The sequence below is a fragment of the Pocillopora verrucosa genome, chromosome 10 (assembly GCF_036669915.1).
Source record: "Pocillopora verrucosa isolate sample1 chromosome 10, ASM3666991v2, whole genome shotgun sequence".
Classification (NCBI taxonomy): Eukaryota; Metazoa; Cnidaria; class Anthozoa; order Scleractinia; family Pocilloporidae; genus Pocillopora; species Pocillopora verrucosa.
Window position 1 is genome coordinate 16659119 of NC_089321.1, and position 17777 is coordinate 16676895.

The following is a 17777-nucleotide window of genomic DNA, read 5'->3' on the forward strand; positions in this document are numbered from 1 at the left end:
TTTGCGATTTTAAGACTGGTTCATAAATACGATGAAAAGGCCAAAAAACGTTGTGGCCTCCCCTGGGGGAGTTGGGAGACAAAATTTACACGGAAAAACCGAAAGGTCCAAGGTCTCTCTCGATTTTACCGATGAACCGATAAATTGTGAAGTTGTTGGCGGCTATTTCATATTTTAATTTCTTCTACGTGTTCACGAGTGGCGGACTAAATGGTCGTGCAGTGAAAATTGCAAGATTACGCATTTATTTTAGTAACACGCGATTGTTTACCCTACATCGAATGACTGACATAAGTAACGTAACACACAGTATACACACGTTGGCCTGACCTAATACCACACAATTACCAAGGCACCAGAATGAAAATCAGGACAATTGTTGGAAAGCCCAAGGGCCTACAAATATCTCAGAAACATCATGGAACCTTGCAATGACAAAATTATGAATTGATCCAAAACTCCGTTCTTGTCAGCCTTATAATTCTTAGGAAAACAACAAATGGTTTTCTAACACTCTAGTGAAACAAATCTCTCCTAACAGTTCTGGTTCATTTTGCTAGTACCACACTCTTAATAAACTTAATCAAAGTAGTTGAAAGGAGGACAAGTTCACAGCTTAATGATATTCCATTTCTATCAGCTGGTTGACACCATCAATCACAAACTGAACGAGCTGGACCTCTGAGTAGCCAAGCCTGTACTTGTTGGAGATGTCATAGATAGCACTTGTGGTGTCGGAGTGCTCTCCGTACAGACCTCTTACCTGAAGATGGTTTTCATGAGACCATTTCTTCAGGCCCTCTTCACCCATCTTCTCAACAACTTTCTGTAGTTGAATTAACACTCCGCCTCTCAGACCAGTTCCGAGATTTGTTGGGCAGCATGTGATCATGCCAAGGTGATCTGTTGTTTGAAAGCTCCTGTTGTCTAACTTCATAAGGAGATTCTCGATTGTATTTACCCCTTTGACTAGTGTTGTAAATACAGAGGACACGTCACCACCTTGCTGAATGGAAATGACACGGATATGGTCCCCCTCATTCAGCCACACAGCGAAGGTCTTCTTATGATTCAGGTAGATTCCACGTCCATGTGGCCACCATCGATGGTATCCGCTGTCAGCTTGCATCTTGTCATTGCCCTTGAATAACAAGTGCTCCCTGACAAGTTCCTGTCTCTCCTCCTCGCTAATTTTGACCAGTGAGTAATAATGCCCGGCCAAATCATCTTTCAGCTCGGCAAACACTTGCAGCATCAAAGCTTCTATTTGCAGCTTTTCCTCTTTGGAATTCTGTCCAGGAGCCAGATTGAAGCCAGAAATATTTCTTGCCACCCTGATTCTTGTGGATATGATCTTGGATGGGTCGGTGATGTTGCCTTTCAGATGAGTGTGGTCCATATCAGTCACGTGATTGTCGGAAGGCTTGAACCCGCGGTGATACTCCTCAATGAGGGGATCGAAGAACTCTCCAAATATGGTGTAAGAATCAACATCTCCGGCATGGCAACCAGTCAATGACTTCTCCTTGTTTAACACTCCGGTGTTCACAGCTCGAGCGATGGTAAAACCAGTGGAAGTCTTTTTGTCCTTCAGCTTCTCGAAAATCTCCCTCGTGAGGTATTTAGCCATCAGTGAGTGCGCTCCAGATAAATCAGGATATTCGTTTTTTTCGAGATTTGGATCAAGCTTGACATCATTTTGTTCAGCCAGGTTAATGTCGTCTCCCAGTTTCATGGTCTTATCTTGGACGATAGTTTGACTGCCATCCTGTAAAACATATATTGTATCTTTTAAGAATTTTTATAATTAATTGCTAATGCAACATGCATTAAGACATTTCGCTCTGCAATTTTTAAGGAACGGATGCACCCAACGGGAAGCAGGAGATAATTTCAAAGTGATTTGATTGCATTTTTTTCTTGTTTAGGACGTTTTTAATCATACGTTGACATGGGATACATATTTAAGCCGAATGTATTCCTGGATTCCATAAAATTATGTTTATGCTTGAATTGTGGAGTAGCGTAGTTACCCATCAGGGAGATTTAAATAGCAAAATACACAAATTCCCATATTTGTGATTTTCACTACGAAAGTTGCATTCTGCAAAAATGTGGACTCTTTGCTGTAATAATTGTGGACTGTGTGATTTACGAAGATGATTTACGAGATATTTTCGATGAGGCATCTCCTACCGCTCTGATTCAATGACTCCGATCGCTAAGGCAGACAGTTTTTAAACACTTAAATACGCATGATCCCCATATGTTACGGATCATTGAACCTTCAAACAGTCTGATTCTAGTGATCACAAAGATGATAAGAAATGAAACTGAGCCTCTCTGTTTACCAAAATAACTAATACATTTTGTTGTACCGATTACCACTCATGAGGACCTCAAAAGATGGGAACTAGCAAAATAAATCGCTAAAAAATTTTCTAGATTTTTCAATCTGGAGGCACCCATGCAAAATTGATCGATCACGTCAGGCCATAATCATATTTTTATCCACTGAATCGAAGAGACACCGAGGTCTATAGCGAGGCATGAAAGGCACAAGGCTATATAAATGGATTCCTTGGGCAGGAAGAGATAATTACTTGGCCATGTAAACTACCCAGCAATTCCGCATCGAACGCTTTTCATGGCATTCCCTGAATAATGTCGTGACAACGTAGATTTGCATTCAGTTAAAAACAAAACAAAACAAATTAACTCCCTCGCTATTTGTAACCAAAAGTTAGTGAGTTCTACTAAAATTTCGAATAAAATAAACGTATATTAACTTTTCAAAAACAATTGCAAAATGACCATATATGAAACAGGTACAATCCATTGCTTTAGATTTGTGAAAAACTTCCCTATTCGACTAGATGAGGAAATTAGGACTTGAGCTGTTATTTAGGCGGCAAACCGATCCCGAAAAATCGACTTGTAGCTTTCTTTTGTGAGACAAATGTCAAAACTTAAGTTAGTGTTAATTTGCTACCTTATTTTGTGGATTTGAAGCCATTGTTGGGTAGATATTTCGCAACAGATCTCTGAATGCCTCGCGATGTCTGACTAGATGAAGGAAACTGATGCGATAGTAATTATATGGAATATATTTTAAAATCTGTCCAATCTTTAACACCAAATATGGTGGTAAGCTTATTAAATGTGCCCAGTTTTAATTAAATGTCCACCACAGAGGCACTCACAAACACCGGTGTTTTGGCCAAAATGTCTATTGATTATTCAATTGAGAAAAACATTTGTGAACAGTCAGCCACAGGAATAGTAAGAGAAAGATACACTTTTTGAGGAAAACAGACGTTGCCATAACGTGACTTGACGTCACGCACGTAACAAAAATAACATCTCTGTCAATTCAACAGGTCCTTTGACTGATGCTTGCCGAGGACTTTCGCCTAATGTGAAAGTAGACACTTGCAGAAGCTTACAAAAAAATCATCGGCAGGAATTGTGAAAGAGTTCAGGACTAATGGAGAGAAAACAGACATGAAAAGCCTTGGAGCATGTGTCCGAAAAGATAACGAGAAATCTAGTAATTACCGTAACGAAAATATTTGAATTTTATCTATAATAAATAAAACGAAACCAAAAACGATTAAATAAAGGTAACGAAGTTATTATCATGTATGTTCTATTTATTGGTTTTGGTAAAAGGTTTTTTTTTTCAGTTTATTTTTCAGTTATAGTTTACTAACGATGTTTGGGTCGGTTGCTTCAGTTTTCACGGGGCCTTATCAGTAGATTGTAACTTGGACGAACTTCGATACACATCTTAGCCAATGTCACTGCAAAACTTCAATATGTTTAACTAGCTAAATCTACTAAATTGACCCTCTTATACTAAGAAAGAACTATACTATATAGAAATCGTCAGTTGTCTCGAAATAAATGTTACCATCGTAGGCATCGATCACGGACGGATCATCCTATAAATGTGTTGACATGTGAGACAAACGATTAACTTAAAGTGTGCAGTAAGAACCCGGTAATACTTATGAATGACGCACTGAATAATTCAATTTTCATGGTCTGAAAATCTCAACTACGCGAAATGGCATGTTTATTTCTCGAATTCGAAAGGTGTTGGTTTTCCGCCAATCCGGCTCGCTCAAAGCATCGTTTTCCTTACCCGCTTTCGACCTTGTTGTATGAACATTGATTAACATTTACAGTCGTACTTTGTAATAGCAAAAGCTGTCGCACTTTGTTATAGCAGACCATCGCACTTTGTACTAAAAAAAGCTGTTACAATAGTGACAGTACTAGTGATCTCCCAAGTCTGACAATTTTATCACAAAGTGCGGCGATTATTACTGTTTCAGTATACGTAGGAGTATCTTTTTCAAGGAGGACTGGTTGCCTAAACAGTTCACGAATATTATTGGTCCCGTGGTTAAAGCGATGAATTGCAACTGTGATCTTTGCACCATAATGCTAAAGAAATGTCATAGCCAATGGAGGTGGAAACGGTATCTAAACATATCACTCTCACCGATATGTCGAGTTGGTATTTTTAACGTAGAGGTTATACACAACTATACACACCATAAGAAACACTAAAACATTCCATTGGCGTAATCAACGTAATATCAATTTATTCTCGGCAAAATGACCGGAACAGGAGAATTGGACCGAAAGCAACTAAAAAAATATATGACCTGTTGATAACCTTACATGGAGAAAGAAAGGCAACATTACCGAATCATAACTGACTAAGAAATTACTCAGGAACTCAACGAAATGATTCCGCTCGCCTAGTTTCGCGGGAAAGATCAATTCCGCTGTTGACACCAATCGTAAGATAGAATCTACCACCTAAAGCACTGAGCTATTAAAAAAAATTTCCCTTTTCCTCAACAGATAAGAGATTAAGTCGCTCTGCAACCTAATCTACGGACCTCAATCTTAAGTTCATCGATCACATTTCCACACCGCTATAGTAAACAGCAAATTTATTAGCAAGAATCTTTAACAACTGGCTCGTTCTGACAAACACAACAACTGCTTAGAAAAATTTTGTAACGCGTAATGAAAACGAAGCCGCCATAGGTTCGACATCAGCAAGACACAAGTGCCGAGATAAAATCGAGGACTTCTTCATTACTGTTTTCTCTTTGAATAATTCGTGAATATTTCTACAAATCAAGTAAACACAAACCCTGGGCAAAAGAAAATCCTCTCTTGCGTTGGATTCGAACAACCCAGCCTCAAAGAAGAACTTTTGAGTCAGTAATTAGGTTACTCTTGTATAATTGACTGAAGCAATCATCTTTTACCATTAAATCTATTCCATCGAGTGTACCGGCATAGCTGTTCTACTAATTTTATTTTTTCTGTACCTTCTTTTGAGGTCCTGGAACCGTGTTCGCATTCTGTTCCTCTGCGTTTGGACCTGGAGCCTGTTGATCCGTAGCCATTTTTGAACGACAGGAGCCCATATGATTAGGCCTCTAGAGGAGTTGAAGTGGAATCAATACGCCGAGCGCTTTCACAGCTGCGGGGGAAGAAAACTCAAAGTCTTACAATGAAAATCACCTCGTGTACGGTAAATATAACAGTAGCGCTAAATTTACAAATGGCTGCCTTGCGTTTTGTCAACGTATCCGAGGAGGCGATAAACGCTATGACAGTAAATTCAATTTCGGAGAGCACAAAAGATGCTACTGAGTTTGGCGGACCACTTTTCAATTAAAGACGTGAAGCTTCTGCTGACTAAATTATATAAAACCTGTTAAAACTGCTTGCAGTATCTTGATACGAGTAATCATCAGAATTGTAACAAAATATGCGCAATGCTTTTTACATGTACAGAATTTACATCAGAATTCGAAAGCACCTGAGCAATTATACAAAGACAATTGTTCACCCCAGGCTCTAAAATCCCGGGGGGATTATTCGTCTCGGGGATTATTCAATAATATTCACTTCGCCTTCGGTGAATAATTGTTAGATCATGTGCACGCAAAAATTTCAGCTTTCTCATTTGATGAGAACACGGCAATTAATCACAAACAGCGCTAAAAGTTGAAATTGAGTGCAGAAACCTGAAATTAAATTGATTGACAGAAGAGTTGCGAAGGACAGGTTAGGAGAAAGTAACAACGTTTTAATCCAAAAAAATACACCCAGCTAAGCACGAAGCATCAGCTAACAGTCGGGAAGTTTTTGGTTTCCAAAAACGACTACGTCGAAAGTATTAAGACGTATGAAGCGCGCTGAACAAAATCCTCTCGGCGTTTACGCAACAGTCCGTACACCTGAAAGATGGAGATTAATTACGAGCGTAACAGTCTTCGTGAACTGGTAACTGCTATCAAGCGAATTCTTACCGCGAAAGAGTGCAAACACACAATTATTCGCGACAGAAAGTTAAAAGCTCGAAGCGAATTCTTGCGGGAATTCGACGTCGATTTCGGCAACAACTCTACTTGGCAGCACCAATGAACCATAAACACGGCTAAGAGGAAAACAGAGACAGATTTTTGCATGTATGTTATTTAAAAGTAATCACATCAATTTTTCTCGTGTTGTTTGGAATAAATCAGCACTACTAAATTTTTTAGAACAAAAAGTTACACTCGCACAGAGGGCTTGTGCAATTTGGGTCGCTCTTAAAGAATTTAATTGTGCTGATTTTATCCCAAATTGCATTCGAAATCATCTGTTTACCATAACAAGATAATTTGGTTTTATCAACAAAGTTGATAATGTAAATAAATTGGCAACCGTAATGAGTTACACAGTTGACGTTTCGAGCGTTGTACCTTAGAGTGGTTCGCTCTGGCGAAGGACTAACGCTCTGAAAGCTTTGAAACTCTTTACGGTGGCAAATTCACATTCTTAACTCAGTTGACACAAACAAATCATCAGTTATACTACACCACCGACGCTGCAGTACAATTTCTTAAGAAACTTAACCTTTGATTACCTACATCTACTGTTAAGCGCGCTAGTAAGGAAAAGGTGGCATTGAGCCGTACACAAAGTAGTATTACTTACATTCACGCAGCTTTTCCTTTGAATTTTTGACTCAACCTGGAGACGTGTTCGTCTCGATTACTCGCCATACAAATGGTATCCATGGTGTTTGATTGTTTTATAATCTCGTCCCCAGAGGTCACGCTCCGCTAATCGCTTGCCGGCGGCATGATACTACTTCACGGGCGACGAGTGAGGGATAAAAAGTATACTTCGCTAAATAAAATGTTAAGCAATTTTTTCAAAAGTGTTGATGGCAAATAATATTATATCTTTTACTACTGTAATAAACAATAGAGGCATCGGAAAAGGCATCGGTGGCATCCGGAAAGGCACCAAGAAGAATTATATTTACGTTTTGTAACTTGCTGCGAGAAGAAAAAAGAAAACCAAAACCGTGGTCCCCAAATGAATTCTCCCACCTTGCCCCAAAAATTTTCAAATGTTCCGCAACTTCACCTGTTCCCATTCGTAGGTCCGGCCAAGCCTTTATAGTCATTGGCTTCCGTTTAGCCACTAACTATGGCTTACAAATACATGTGTTTAGTGTTAAATTGTGAAGTCTACGACAGTTAAAAGATACTCATCGGAGAATAAAGAAATTTTACAACTACCGTCCGTAGAGTGCTGCTCACCAGTTTGGTTTTAAAGATTTTTTTAAAAAATTTGGTGCGATAGCTGTGGTCAGTTTTTCCATGCAGGTTGTCTGGATGTACCTTTCGCAGAGACGTGGGGGGGGGGGGGGGGGATAGAGACACCAACACAACATTTCACCTACCGTTCGCTTCAAAAATCAAGTTTTCATCCCGAGTTCATTTGTTAAATAAAATAGGAAAAAAACACTTCGAACGGAAAACAGAATTATTTTAACGCCTGGATCTTCTGAAAAAAGGTCTCCTGAACGAGTGGCCCTGATTATAAATATTAAGCATGGTAAACACTGATCAGCCTTAACTTGGCTGTTTCTCGAAGGTCAGTGTTTTCCTACATGCCTTTTTTCACGTGAAATGAGGCGATTGAATATTTATAATAAAAACTAAAAGAACTACAGCTGATGGAAATTTAAAATTTCTTACCTTAAGGCTGTGGAAACAAACTTATTAATGACTCTAAAAATATAAAAACCTACAACGAAATTTTTTTGGAGTTGCTTAGCTTTTCATTTTTCCGGAATCGAAAGTCGAGATTGCAAAATTCAAGTGAAAAGCAAACCGACTGTGATTAACCTGGTAACATTTTGGCTTTTTTACAATACGATTGTTTTTTGCAAGTTACAAAACGTAAATATAATTCTTCTTGATGCCTTTCCGGATGCCACCGATGCCTTTTCTAATGCCTCTATTGTTTATTACAGCAGTGAAAGATATATGTGCCATCAACACTTTTGAAAAATTGCTTCACATCTTATTTAGCGAAGTATACTGTTAACATTTCGGCTTTACAACACTATCGTTTTCTGCAACTACAACTGATATATCTCTATAGGAAGTATTAAATTGGTTTCCCCGCTGACCACTCGTATTTCGGTCATTTCTTCATCCCCTGCTCGTCGCCCGTGATGTAGTAACTCCTCAATGATATTACCGCGTGACAGGATTCTTGTCACGCAGGCGCTGGTTAGCTGGATTATTATATAATTAACTCATTATCTCTTTTCTGATTGGCCGAAACCCAAGAGGAAATTTTCTAAATTAGAGCCTGGGACGTCATCTAGCTGCAGATAAGATAATCATCATATCAAGGTCACTCAAGGCCACGGCTAATCGTGTCACGTAGGACTGCGGTGCATGATTTCTAAGGGTGATGCTTGCCGTCAGTGAGGAAGCAAATACATGACCATTTGCTTCTTTGAACGAGCAAGACATTGAAAAATTATTTGAATTTCGCTCTCTACAATTGTAATGTTTTCTTCAGTTAAACTTATTTATTGCTATTTACCTCCTCAACCAGCTTTTATTCAATTTTTCTCACGCTTAGACTTTTTTGTAAATCGGATTATGTGCTGCTGACTAGTATAATTTTACAAGTTTAGAAATAAATTATCAGTTCCACTTACGGTCGTAACCATTTTTTCCTTCAATGTATGATAAAACAATTTTTAGATTTAGTTTCTGTAATATCCAGAATAATTAAGGTCTCGGTAAGGGTTACCTCTACCTCGACCTCATCAATAATGTAATGTAAAATTTTGGAGGAAACGCCGACAGCAAACGACGGCCCCGTTACCGTTGTCATATGGTAAGGTCTCTGTTCCCAATCTCCAACAACAGCACATAACTCTCCTACACCACGAAACTTTTTGTGTGGGCTTCTTCGATCTGTAAGTAGTTAGTTAGACGCATTACTTAATGGAAGGAAAATTTAATTGATGGCATGGATTTGCCAATGAAATTAAATTTACACTTCTTTTCACGAGGAGCCAAGAACGCACATAGGCCAACGACACCTGAGCCTTTTTTTTTTCTATTTCTGTTAAACAACCACAGTAAGTAGTAAACAAAAGGATGACGAAGATGGGAACTTCTGACTGCTTAATTTTCTTAGCCTCGCCATTAAAGAAAGAAGCTAGTTTCGATCATCAAATGGCGCAACAGATTCTCAGTTAAGTTATTTCCTTCATCGGGATGTGCCTTTACTATTTCACGAAACGACTCTTGCAGCCGAGAAACGATATCCAGGTCTGTGGTCAAGTTCTTGCCACTTGCTTCCAACATTAACTTCTTGATTCGTTCCAAAGCTCTTCCCAGAACAATTTCATCTGGCTTTTTTTTTTTCATGTGGCTTCTACTTCTGTTATCGAGATAACATTGACTAAAGTTTGTTTTATTTCCAGTGCACGGGAGAAGTGTTTGCTCGCGGCCAAAAGTAAAGTCAGCTTCAGTCGCAACACTTGAGTGAATAATTTTCTAATTTTGGTGACCTGGTACGTGAGCTGATAACCGCAGCGTAGGGAAGCAATCCGATTAATAAAAATGCAATTTCCGCTAAGTTGAAAATTCAATAATATGAATTAGTTATGTTTCTGCTGTTTTTTTTCGGTGTTTACTGAGCTATTCATTGTGTCCGTAAAATAGATGCGGAATAAATGAACAGTGTAGAGTCGACAAGGGTCATCGTAAAAGGTGAATCAAGCAAGTGCTTTATTGTAAAGTATTGGTAATATTTCATTTTTAGCATCTTTATCGCTTTCGAAGACTCAGTTTTACAGGTATTTTGAAATGCTGTCTGCAAATTTTTTCATTTTGTTTCAAAGCCGTGTTCATACACTTAACTCTAAGCAACGGTATGACATCGCTCAAACACTGAAATGCTATAATGGGAAGTGGAAACTCAGATAGCTTCAAACAAGCAACATCAAATTGCCTAATCATACATCATATATTGATAGGGAAGTTATCCTCATAAAAAATCACGGCAATATAACTGAACTACTCTAAACTTGATGTAACGTTTTCAATTTTGAGGCTGCAGTTGCTATAAGTCCCTTTGTAAAGAAATGTGTGGACTTGGACATGACAAATAGCCAGAACTTGGTTCCTGCAAGCAATAGGAAAATCAAGGATTGAAAGCTGAGCGCTATGACCTAAGACAATATTTTGATTTTCTCTGCTCCTCTAAAATTCCCTTCAACATTAAGGGAGCATTCATTTATGTTACTGGGGTAAATTATTTTTCATAAGTTTGATTTGGATGTTAATCTTTAAACTTATTAAGATATAGACCTCAAAACAGAAAACTTACTAAAATATTCACATCAAAACATCGCTGAAAAGCAAATAACCAAAGAGTTGTAATCGTGACATGTGTCCCTATTTGCGATAAAAAGAAGCGTTGATTTATTTATGATTTAGGTTTAGAATTAGAGGGTGGCTCTGAATTGAAATGCCTTTTTCCACGTGTACTCGATAGTTTTGTTGGCTTTCATTTCCGTGTCATCAACATCAATAGAGTGGTTCGCAATCTATACTGCGATCATTTATGGCAAGAATCCTTAAAACGCTCGAGGCACTGTTCCACTACCAGGAATGATAACAAAAAACGACACTGTTTTATCAGAGTGGAGATCCACTGTCAAGCTAAAGAATTAGCCAGACCGAATTGACCAACGGTTTGTTTCTGTTCACGTTGTTCATTATTCACGTTGTTAATCTAACTTAAAAATTTCAGCATCTCCTCTGCATTAACTTATTTTACCGGGAAATAACGTTTAGTTGAAACGTCTAAGCGACCGCATTATTGCATTTCTATCACAATGCCATGAAGTGATTCAGTCTAGGGAAGAATGATTCCGTTTAAAAACATTCTCACCTGTTGCCAATCAAGCAGATACTTTGAGGTCAATGAAAGCTTTCTTCGTGTCTTCATACTCGCACATCCAGTGGCAACTGTACCTTCCTTCATCATCATTCTTGGTTGCGTTAAAAATTGTCAGAATGAATTCCTGTTGGCATTTGGTGTGAGTGTTTTTCAGTGCTATGTTGTACTTTCCACCGCTCGCCAAGGATGTTTGGTTGTTGTTTTTAAACCAGTAAAGCTCCTCTGGGCAGCCACTCTCATCGGTATCAACTAAACATGTTAGGCTGATATTCGAGAATTTGCTTGACGAGATTTGTGAGGAAGAAACAGTTGGGGATTGTGGCAATGGACCTAAATAAAAATAAATACTTCTTGGTTAGTCATATACGAAAATAATTTTGGCTGGGTTTCAGGGAAAATTTTAAAGGGAACTTTCAGTGTCTATTGAGCAGCTTTAAAAGAAGAGAGGCTATTCTTATCGCAGTCGGAAAATTACTTACATTCGTAGATCATCTGTATGGTATATGATGCACTACTAGACCAGCCTGCAATATTACTCTTTGCCTTACAGGTGTAGAATCCTTCTTGGTCTTCGGTTCCTGATGGTAGATGGAGAATGCTACGAAGCGTTTCTATACCATTCCACCGCGTTTGTTTTTGCTCCTGGTACATTCCTTTGGTTCCATTTGTGATCAGTTTATAAGTCACGTTACTGACCAGCCATTGCTCTTTGTACCATTCTACGGTGGAAGGAAGGGGCCATCCAGAGAAGTAGCATTTCAAGTCAATCGTTTTGTGTTTTTTAATGATATTCGGAGTACTACTACCCATAATGACTTGAAGATCGCCTGGATAAAATAAGATGTATAAAGTTATTGAGTAGTTATCTCTTGATGAAAGTTAAGTTAGGAAAAGCCTGTACACGAGGCAAGTGACCCATCCAGCCGGATCTTATTCATTTCTTTAAGCGACTAGGAGTATTACTACTCCTCCTGAATGACAGTTCACTAATACTCATTTAAACACCTGTTACAAGGGAAGCACTGTAATATTCCAGTTTTTTGCCCAAGAACTCAGCACAATGACTTGGCCTGGACTCGTTTGTTTAAAGGTCGGATAACACTATCCACTAAATGAATCTCTCTCCGGTGGATAACGCTGTACGTTTGCTATCACTTATCCGCTGGATAACGAATTATCCGTTGGATAGCGTTATCTTCCCTTTTATACAACTGGGCCCAGGTCTCCAATCCAGACTTTCGATCCAACGTCAAGCACAAAAATCCTTAAGCCACCTCGACTCCTATGCCGAATATTAAAGTAACAAGGAAATTCATTTGACGCAATGTGTCAGTGTTTCTTTAAAGGTTGAAAAACAGACGTTAATAGAGAGGTGTACTTACGTGTAAAATTGACAGAGGTGCATTCACATGAATAACTTCCACTCGCCGACGAACTCACTTTTTCCAAAACCAGATCTGATACGCCGCCATTACTTGTACCAACTCGCTGTTTTGCTTGGTTCCAGGTCACGACTTTGGCCTTTCCTCCTGCGAAGATGGAGCATTTGGTTGGAATAGTGGAGCCTGGGTCTACTATCATCTGATTGGTGAATTGGCAGCCCGCTGACAGGGGGCAGGAAGACTTTATTTCGCACTTTGTGCTTGGTGCGGATGACGCATCTGTATTTTCGGAAACAAGAATTTGGAAGAGAAAATAATGGCGTTAGGCAAAGATAAACTGCCAAGTCTTAATGCCTAGACCTTCGTAATCCGCGCTCCGATGCACGATTTACCCGATGCGCTTCCACTGAGCCACAAAAACTCTTTGGCAACTATTTATCATGCATCCTGAATATTCATACGATCAGCAATGTCGCAATTCTCGTGTTAGTAAGTAGAACATGAGAAAGATGGTATATTTTTAAACGCAGTAATGAAATGAATAGAGGGGCACAGTACAATTCCGACTTTTTTTTCTTTCCCGGCTGAGGATGAATATCACCACTACACACAAAATTGACTTCCACTAGGTTAAGGGAGGCTGTGTGAATCGTAGAGTAGGTAAGTCAGGTAAGGGAACAAAATGGCGGCTGGATCACGCCGATGTAGATGGAAAATCAAGGTGGAATTTGTTCAACTCGAATTCATGAAGAAATGTTCTAACTATCTGGGAATAACTTTCTTCCTAGCACTATTCGGTGCGCTCAACAGAGAAAAACGAAGGGAGCGAAAAACGTTATGGAAATGGAGAAGAGATAAAGACACGTCCCGACTGCCATGATGGTACGTGTTCTATTATGTATTGTATTAGTTAGAAGTCAGTGTTCTGCGAACGTCTTTACGCATTAAGCCAAAGCCTGAGAACACCATCGAATTCTGTCGGTTGCCAGACGGTCAAGCTATCCCCATGTCCTGCCTCTGTCGCTCATTTCCCTTTCTACGGCTCTCTCCATGTTTCCTTGGGACTGCCTTTCGTTCGTCGGTCGTCGGAGGGCGACTCTGAGCAGAACTGATGGTAGCATTCGGATCACAGTGCCGATCGAACTCTATCTTCTTCTCTGAACTTGCTGGGTGATTGGATTTGTACCCGTTCTTCTGCGCAGCTCATCTTCGGAGATTCTTCTGCTCAGGCATCTGTTCTAGGAGACTTCTTGCTCAGCAAGAAGTCGCTTGATATTTAGAAGTAAAATTCGGTCTCCTTAAAGCGAAGACATTGTTCACTGAAGGGAGGGGTTTCTTCGCTTTCTTTTCCGATCAGGCAATGTTCGATCCCTGATCTCTCGTGGATCACAAACGCGGCGATTCCACTCATTCCAGCCGTCAAAGGAAACGATCACGTAATCATCGTCTACTTCTTCAACAGTGCACGTACACCAAACTCCTTCTTCATCGACTGCTTCAGCTTTGAAGCCCACAGTTTGTGGAAGTGCCATCACGTTTTTAGTCAACCGTACGTTTAGCTCATGCGATCAAAACAGGTTTGCGATCGATTAAGCCAGTCAAGTTGTTTTGATGAATCTGCAATCGGTCACTAGGATACTTAGTGGTGTCCAGTGTCCCTGGGTAATTCTAGCGCCTCATTGCGCATGTGTTAATTAAAACCGGAATTCTTAATGAATTACACACTTTGTCCGTGTTGAAGTCGTAATGTGTGGCTGATATGGTCTTCGTCATATTCCAGGATTCTGCGCCGTACAAGAAAATGTTTAGTTATTGCCGGTTCTTGAAGAGAAGCAACTTTGTTCTCTGGCTAATGCTTTTGGACTTCCAGTACATCCAACGCTTATGTCAGTCTTTAATGGATGATCTTTCTGAAAACCTTGCTTGCAGGTTCGCTTTAAGTTCTGTCTTCCTTGCACCTGGAATCTGCCCGCTTTCACATGTCTCTAAATATGTCTGTTATTATACATGGTATTTCTGTTTCATCTGCTTTAAGCAGTGTGTTAGCAAAACGAAAAAATGTTCACATTCATTCATACACATAGTATTGTGTTTAATTTTTATGTAATTCGTGGCTGAATTAAAGTGGCGTTGTTATATATGGTATTGCCATACATGTGGAACACAGAAAATAGAGACAAATTCCTCGGAGCAATTCTTTGTTAGTCTTAAAGAGAGCAGGCAGGCGTTTAAGGATACCCGCCATGCTTTTCCCGTTATCATCCTAAAACAATGGCGATTTCTTGTAAAGCTTGCTGGAACTGGAAAAGAGGATTCATCATACCCGTAGTTCAAGTTGTATTTTTCAGTTAATTAAAAGATATCTCTGAGTATAATTGCCTCAGACTTAAAGGCGACAACAAATCAAAGAGAGAGGTATTAATTTTTCCTTCCACCGACGTTGGATGACGAAGGACAGCCCTGGAGAGCAAGTCACGTACTTCTTGTCAAACAATTTTTTACCCCACGTTTCTTTGTTCCTCAGCATTGCTACAACTCAGTCATGATATACTCTTTTTTACTATCTTATCCTTTTTTCTAACATGGTGAGAGAACTTTTGTTACCTGTTTCATAAAAGAAAACGTTTTATCGTTGCTGTTCCTAAACGAAGGCAGGATGCATGTGAAACCGATCCTGCATGGGATGTCATTAAGTATCTTGGTAGCATGTAGAGGTATCGGAACACCACCAGTTTATTCCATTCTCTTTAAAGATACTCAAAGACCAAAAACGTTTGGCTTAAGTGGGTTCATTCATGGCAAGTCTGGTTATTTTCGCTGTTAATCAAAAATGCTTTTGTGACCTTCCTTTCAATGAGGTATGTCAGCGGTTGATATCTTGGTCCTATGCATTGCATCTTACAGATGGCTTAGAAGCTGAGCCGTAATACGACGAGCGTGAACATTTCTAGGGTAGTTTATATAACGGGAATGTTTATCATACCGATTTTAACTAAATGTATCGCAATTTCTGCTCTGTACAATCTCTTAACAGTCTGTCCGAAAAAACTGTTCGTTCTTTTATTTCTGAAGAACGTTGTTGCATCTAAAAAACTGCAGACGAGACAAAATTAACATGTGGTTCATTTTCAAAAGCTGAAAGGCCCGAATAGTAGCAGAGATGTAACGAATTTAAGAAAATGAAAGACACTTTTTAAAAACATGTTTCGACAGTTCTTCTGTAATCTTCAGTTCTGAATAATACAAAGTACAAAGTTTCTCATGTTCAATTTCTTGTTACAAGGACCTCTGTAGCTTCAACTTATTTACTTAAAGTCAGACATTGTATCTTTCTAAAATCAAATTAAATCTTTAAATAAATTGGATGAAGCGAAGGCACGTCTGTGCATTAATGATGCTGGGTGACTCAGTCATGGCTTTGCCCGGTACATGAATTTAAAAAAATGTTCTTTTCCGAATGAAGCTTAGGTAAGCTGTATAACCGGGAGAAAAAATTAACTAACAGTCATGAAATATAGTAAGGAAAGAAGCCCCATTTTTATGACACTATTTTTGTATTTGAAATATTAAAATTTATTTTTGAGATATCATGATCTCATCGAAGGCTTTCATCACGTGTCTGGATTACAAGTTCTTATTAAGTGATGTAAGGTGAGGGAACTTTTTTTATATTTTATCTGGGAACAGATATAAAATTATGCCTGCGTTCATTATTTTAATGTCTTAACGATGTGCAACGGTCAAGCAAAGAAACAAATAAACAAAAAACGAAACGAAACAAAAAGACGTTTACAAGAGGAATCAGGAATCCGGAATCAGGAATCTAAATGTTAGCTGTCGTGACCATTAAACATACCTTGAATCATCAAAGATGACAGAAAACTCAGCAAAAGAACATCAATCAGGCAGAGACCGGAGCTTTTCGCTAGATTTGTCATCCTTCCTTCACCACGTTGACAACTCACTGCTGCACCGATTCGATGGTTTTGATTTTATACCTTTCGGCCCAGAATTTGTGCATGCTTGCTGACCGCCCACGCTTATTTATTTGTGGGAAAAAGAGATATTTGTTCAATCTCTCTTGGTACCTCAAGAATTTCGCCGACGTATTGGAAGGTCTAAAGCAATTACTTGTTAACACTTCAGCCCTGTTAAAAGTTCCGCCCGGAAACAGTCATTTAATCTGCTTGATCTAATTAAACAGAAGAAAAAAAAATTACAAGGACAAATCTTGATCCTCTTTAGATGACTAAGACGATGAATGACATCTCAGCCGTGATGTCACTAAACCCCATGAAATACATAGAAGTTAACCTTAACCGTTTTACTGTTCTTCCAACGTTCGCGTTAGAGATCTTTCAACAGAAAAAGATAATCAATGTCTTCAAAATCTCCATGAGCTTTTCTAGAAACTAAAATAACTCAATGTTCTCGAAACGGATCTTCCGATAAATCTCATAAAAAAGAACAAGATTTCATAACCTTTTTTGACTTCACAATTGTGGGCGTATTTTTGTAAATTGTCTGAAACACTTGGAACGAGGGCTGCAAAGGAAGTGTAATTGGGGGACTGGACATTTCCTCTCATTATATCTAGTTCTTTATAGGTGTATTTCAAAGTTGTTTTTCCCACGCCATTGTTTGTCAATCAAGGTTAATTACTTGAAATAAAATCTAAAGGCGGAAAAAAACATTCTAAAGGGCGGTTTTGTTAGACTTTAGCGATCATGCTAGGTGTTAAATTGCGTTCCTTAATTTTACGTGAGCAAAATTTCAATTTTTGAATTTTATCGTTTTTTGTGAATTATAATCAAACAAACCAAAGCAAATATACAGTTTGGATTTCAAAACGTACCTGTAGATATATTTAAACCCTGAAACAATATTTTTCAAAGGAAAGAAACACTCAATAATATATAAGCCGAAGGAAATGAAGACAGACTGCACATTTAGCACTCCCACACAGCCCCCTCCCCACCCCTGCGTTACAGTGTGTCTTGGAAACTATTGCGCGCGCAGCTTAAACTCGTTTCGTCAGAATATTCAATCTCGTGCCAAATAATGATCAGGATTGCGGTTAAC

At 38.9% G+C, this 17777-nt stretch overlaps 2 protein-coding genes across 4 annotated transcripts; both read right to left on the reverse strand.

Moving 5' to 3' along the window:
- Window positions 1-222: 222 nt before the first annotated feature.
- LOC131785628 (arginine kinase-like) lies at window positions 223-7174 on the reverse strand. 3 transcript variants are annotated; one of them, XM_059102549.2, is made up of 3 exons: window positions 7018-7174; window positions 5358-5512; window positions 223-1768 (listed from the first exon to the last, which is right to left on the reverse strand). In XM_059102549.2, the coding sequence occupies exons 2-3, from the start codon at window positions 5454-5456 to the stop codon at window positions 617-619; spliced, it is 1251 nt and encodes a 416-aa protein (XP_058958532.2). In that variant the 5' UTR covers window positions 5457-5512; window positions 7018-7174; the 3' UTR covers window positions 223-616. The 3 variants fall into 3 exon arrangements, with proteins under 3 accessions (XP_058958532.2, XP_058958540.2, XP_058958549.1); XM_059102557.2 differs by lacking the exon at window positions 7018-7174 and adding an exon at window positions 6348-6466; XM_059102566.2 differs by lacking the exons at window positions 5358-5512; window positions 7018-7174 and adding an exon at window positions 2993-3091.
- Window positions 7175-10112: 2938 nt separating this feature from the next.
- LOC131785649 (carcinoembryonic antigen-related cell adhesion molecule 1) lies at window positions 10113-16710 on the reverse strand. Its single transcript, XM_059102577.2, has 5 exons — window positions 16552-16710; window positions 12696-12974; window positions 11793-12140; window positions 11305-11643; window positions 10113-10533 (listed from the first exon to the last, which is right to left on the reverse strand). The coding sequence occupies exons 1-4, from the start codon at window positions 16631-16633 to the stop codon at window positions 11315-11317; spliced, it is 1038 nt and encodes a 345-aa protein (XP_058958560.2). The 5' UTR covers window positions 16634-16710; the 3' UTR covers window positions 10113-10533; window positions 11305-11314.
- Between the last annotated feature and the right edge of the window lie 1067 nt (window positions 16711-17777).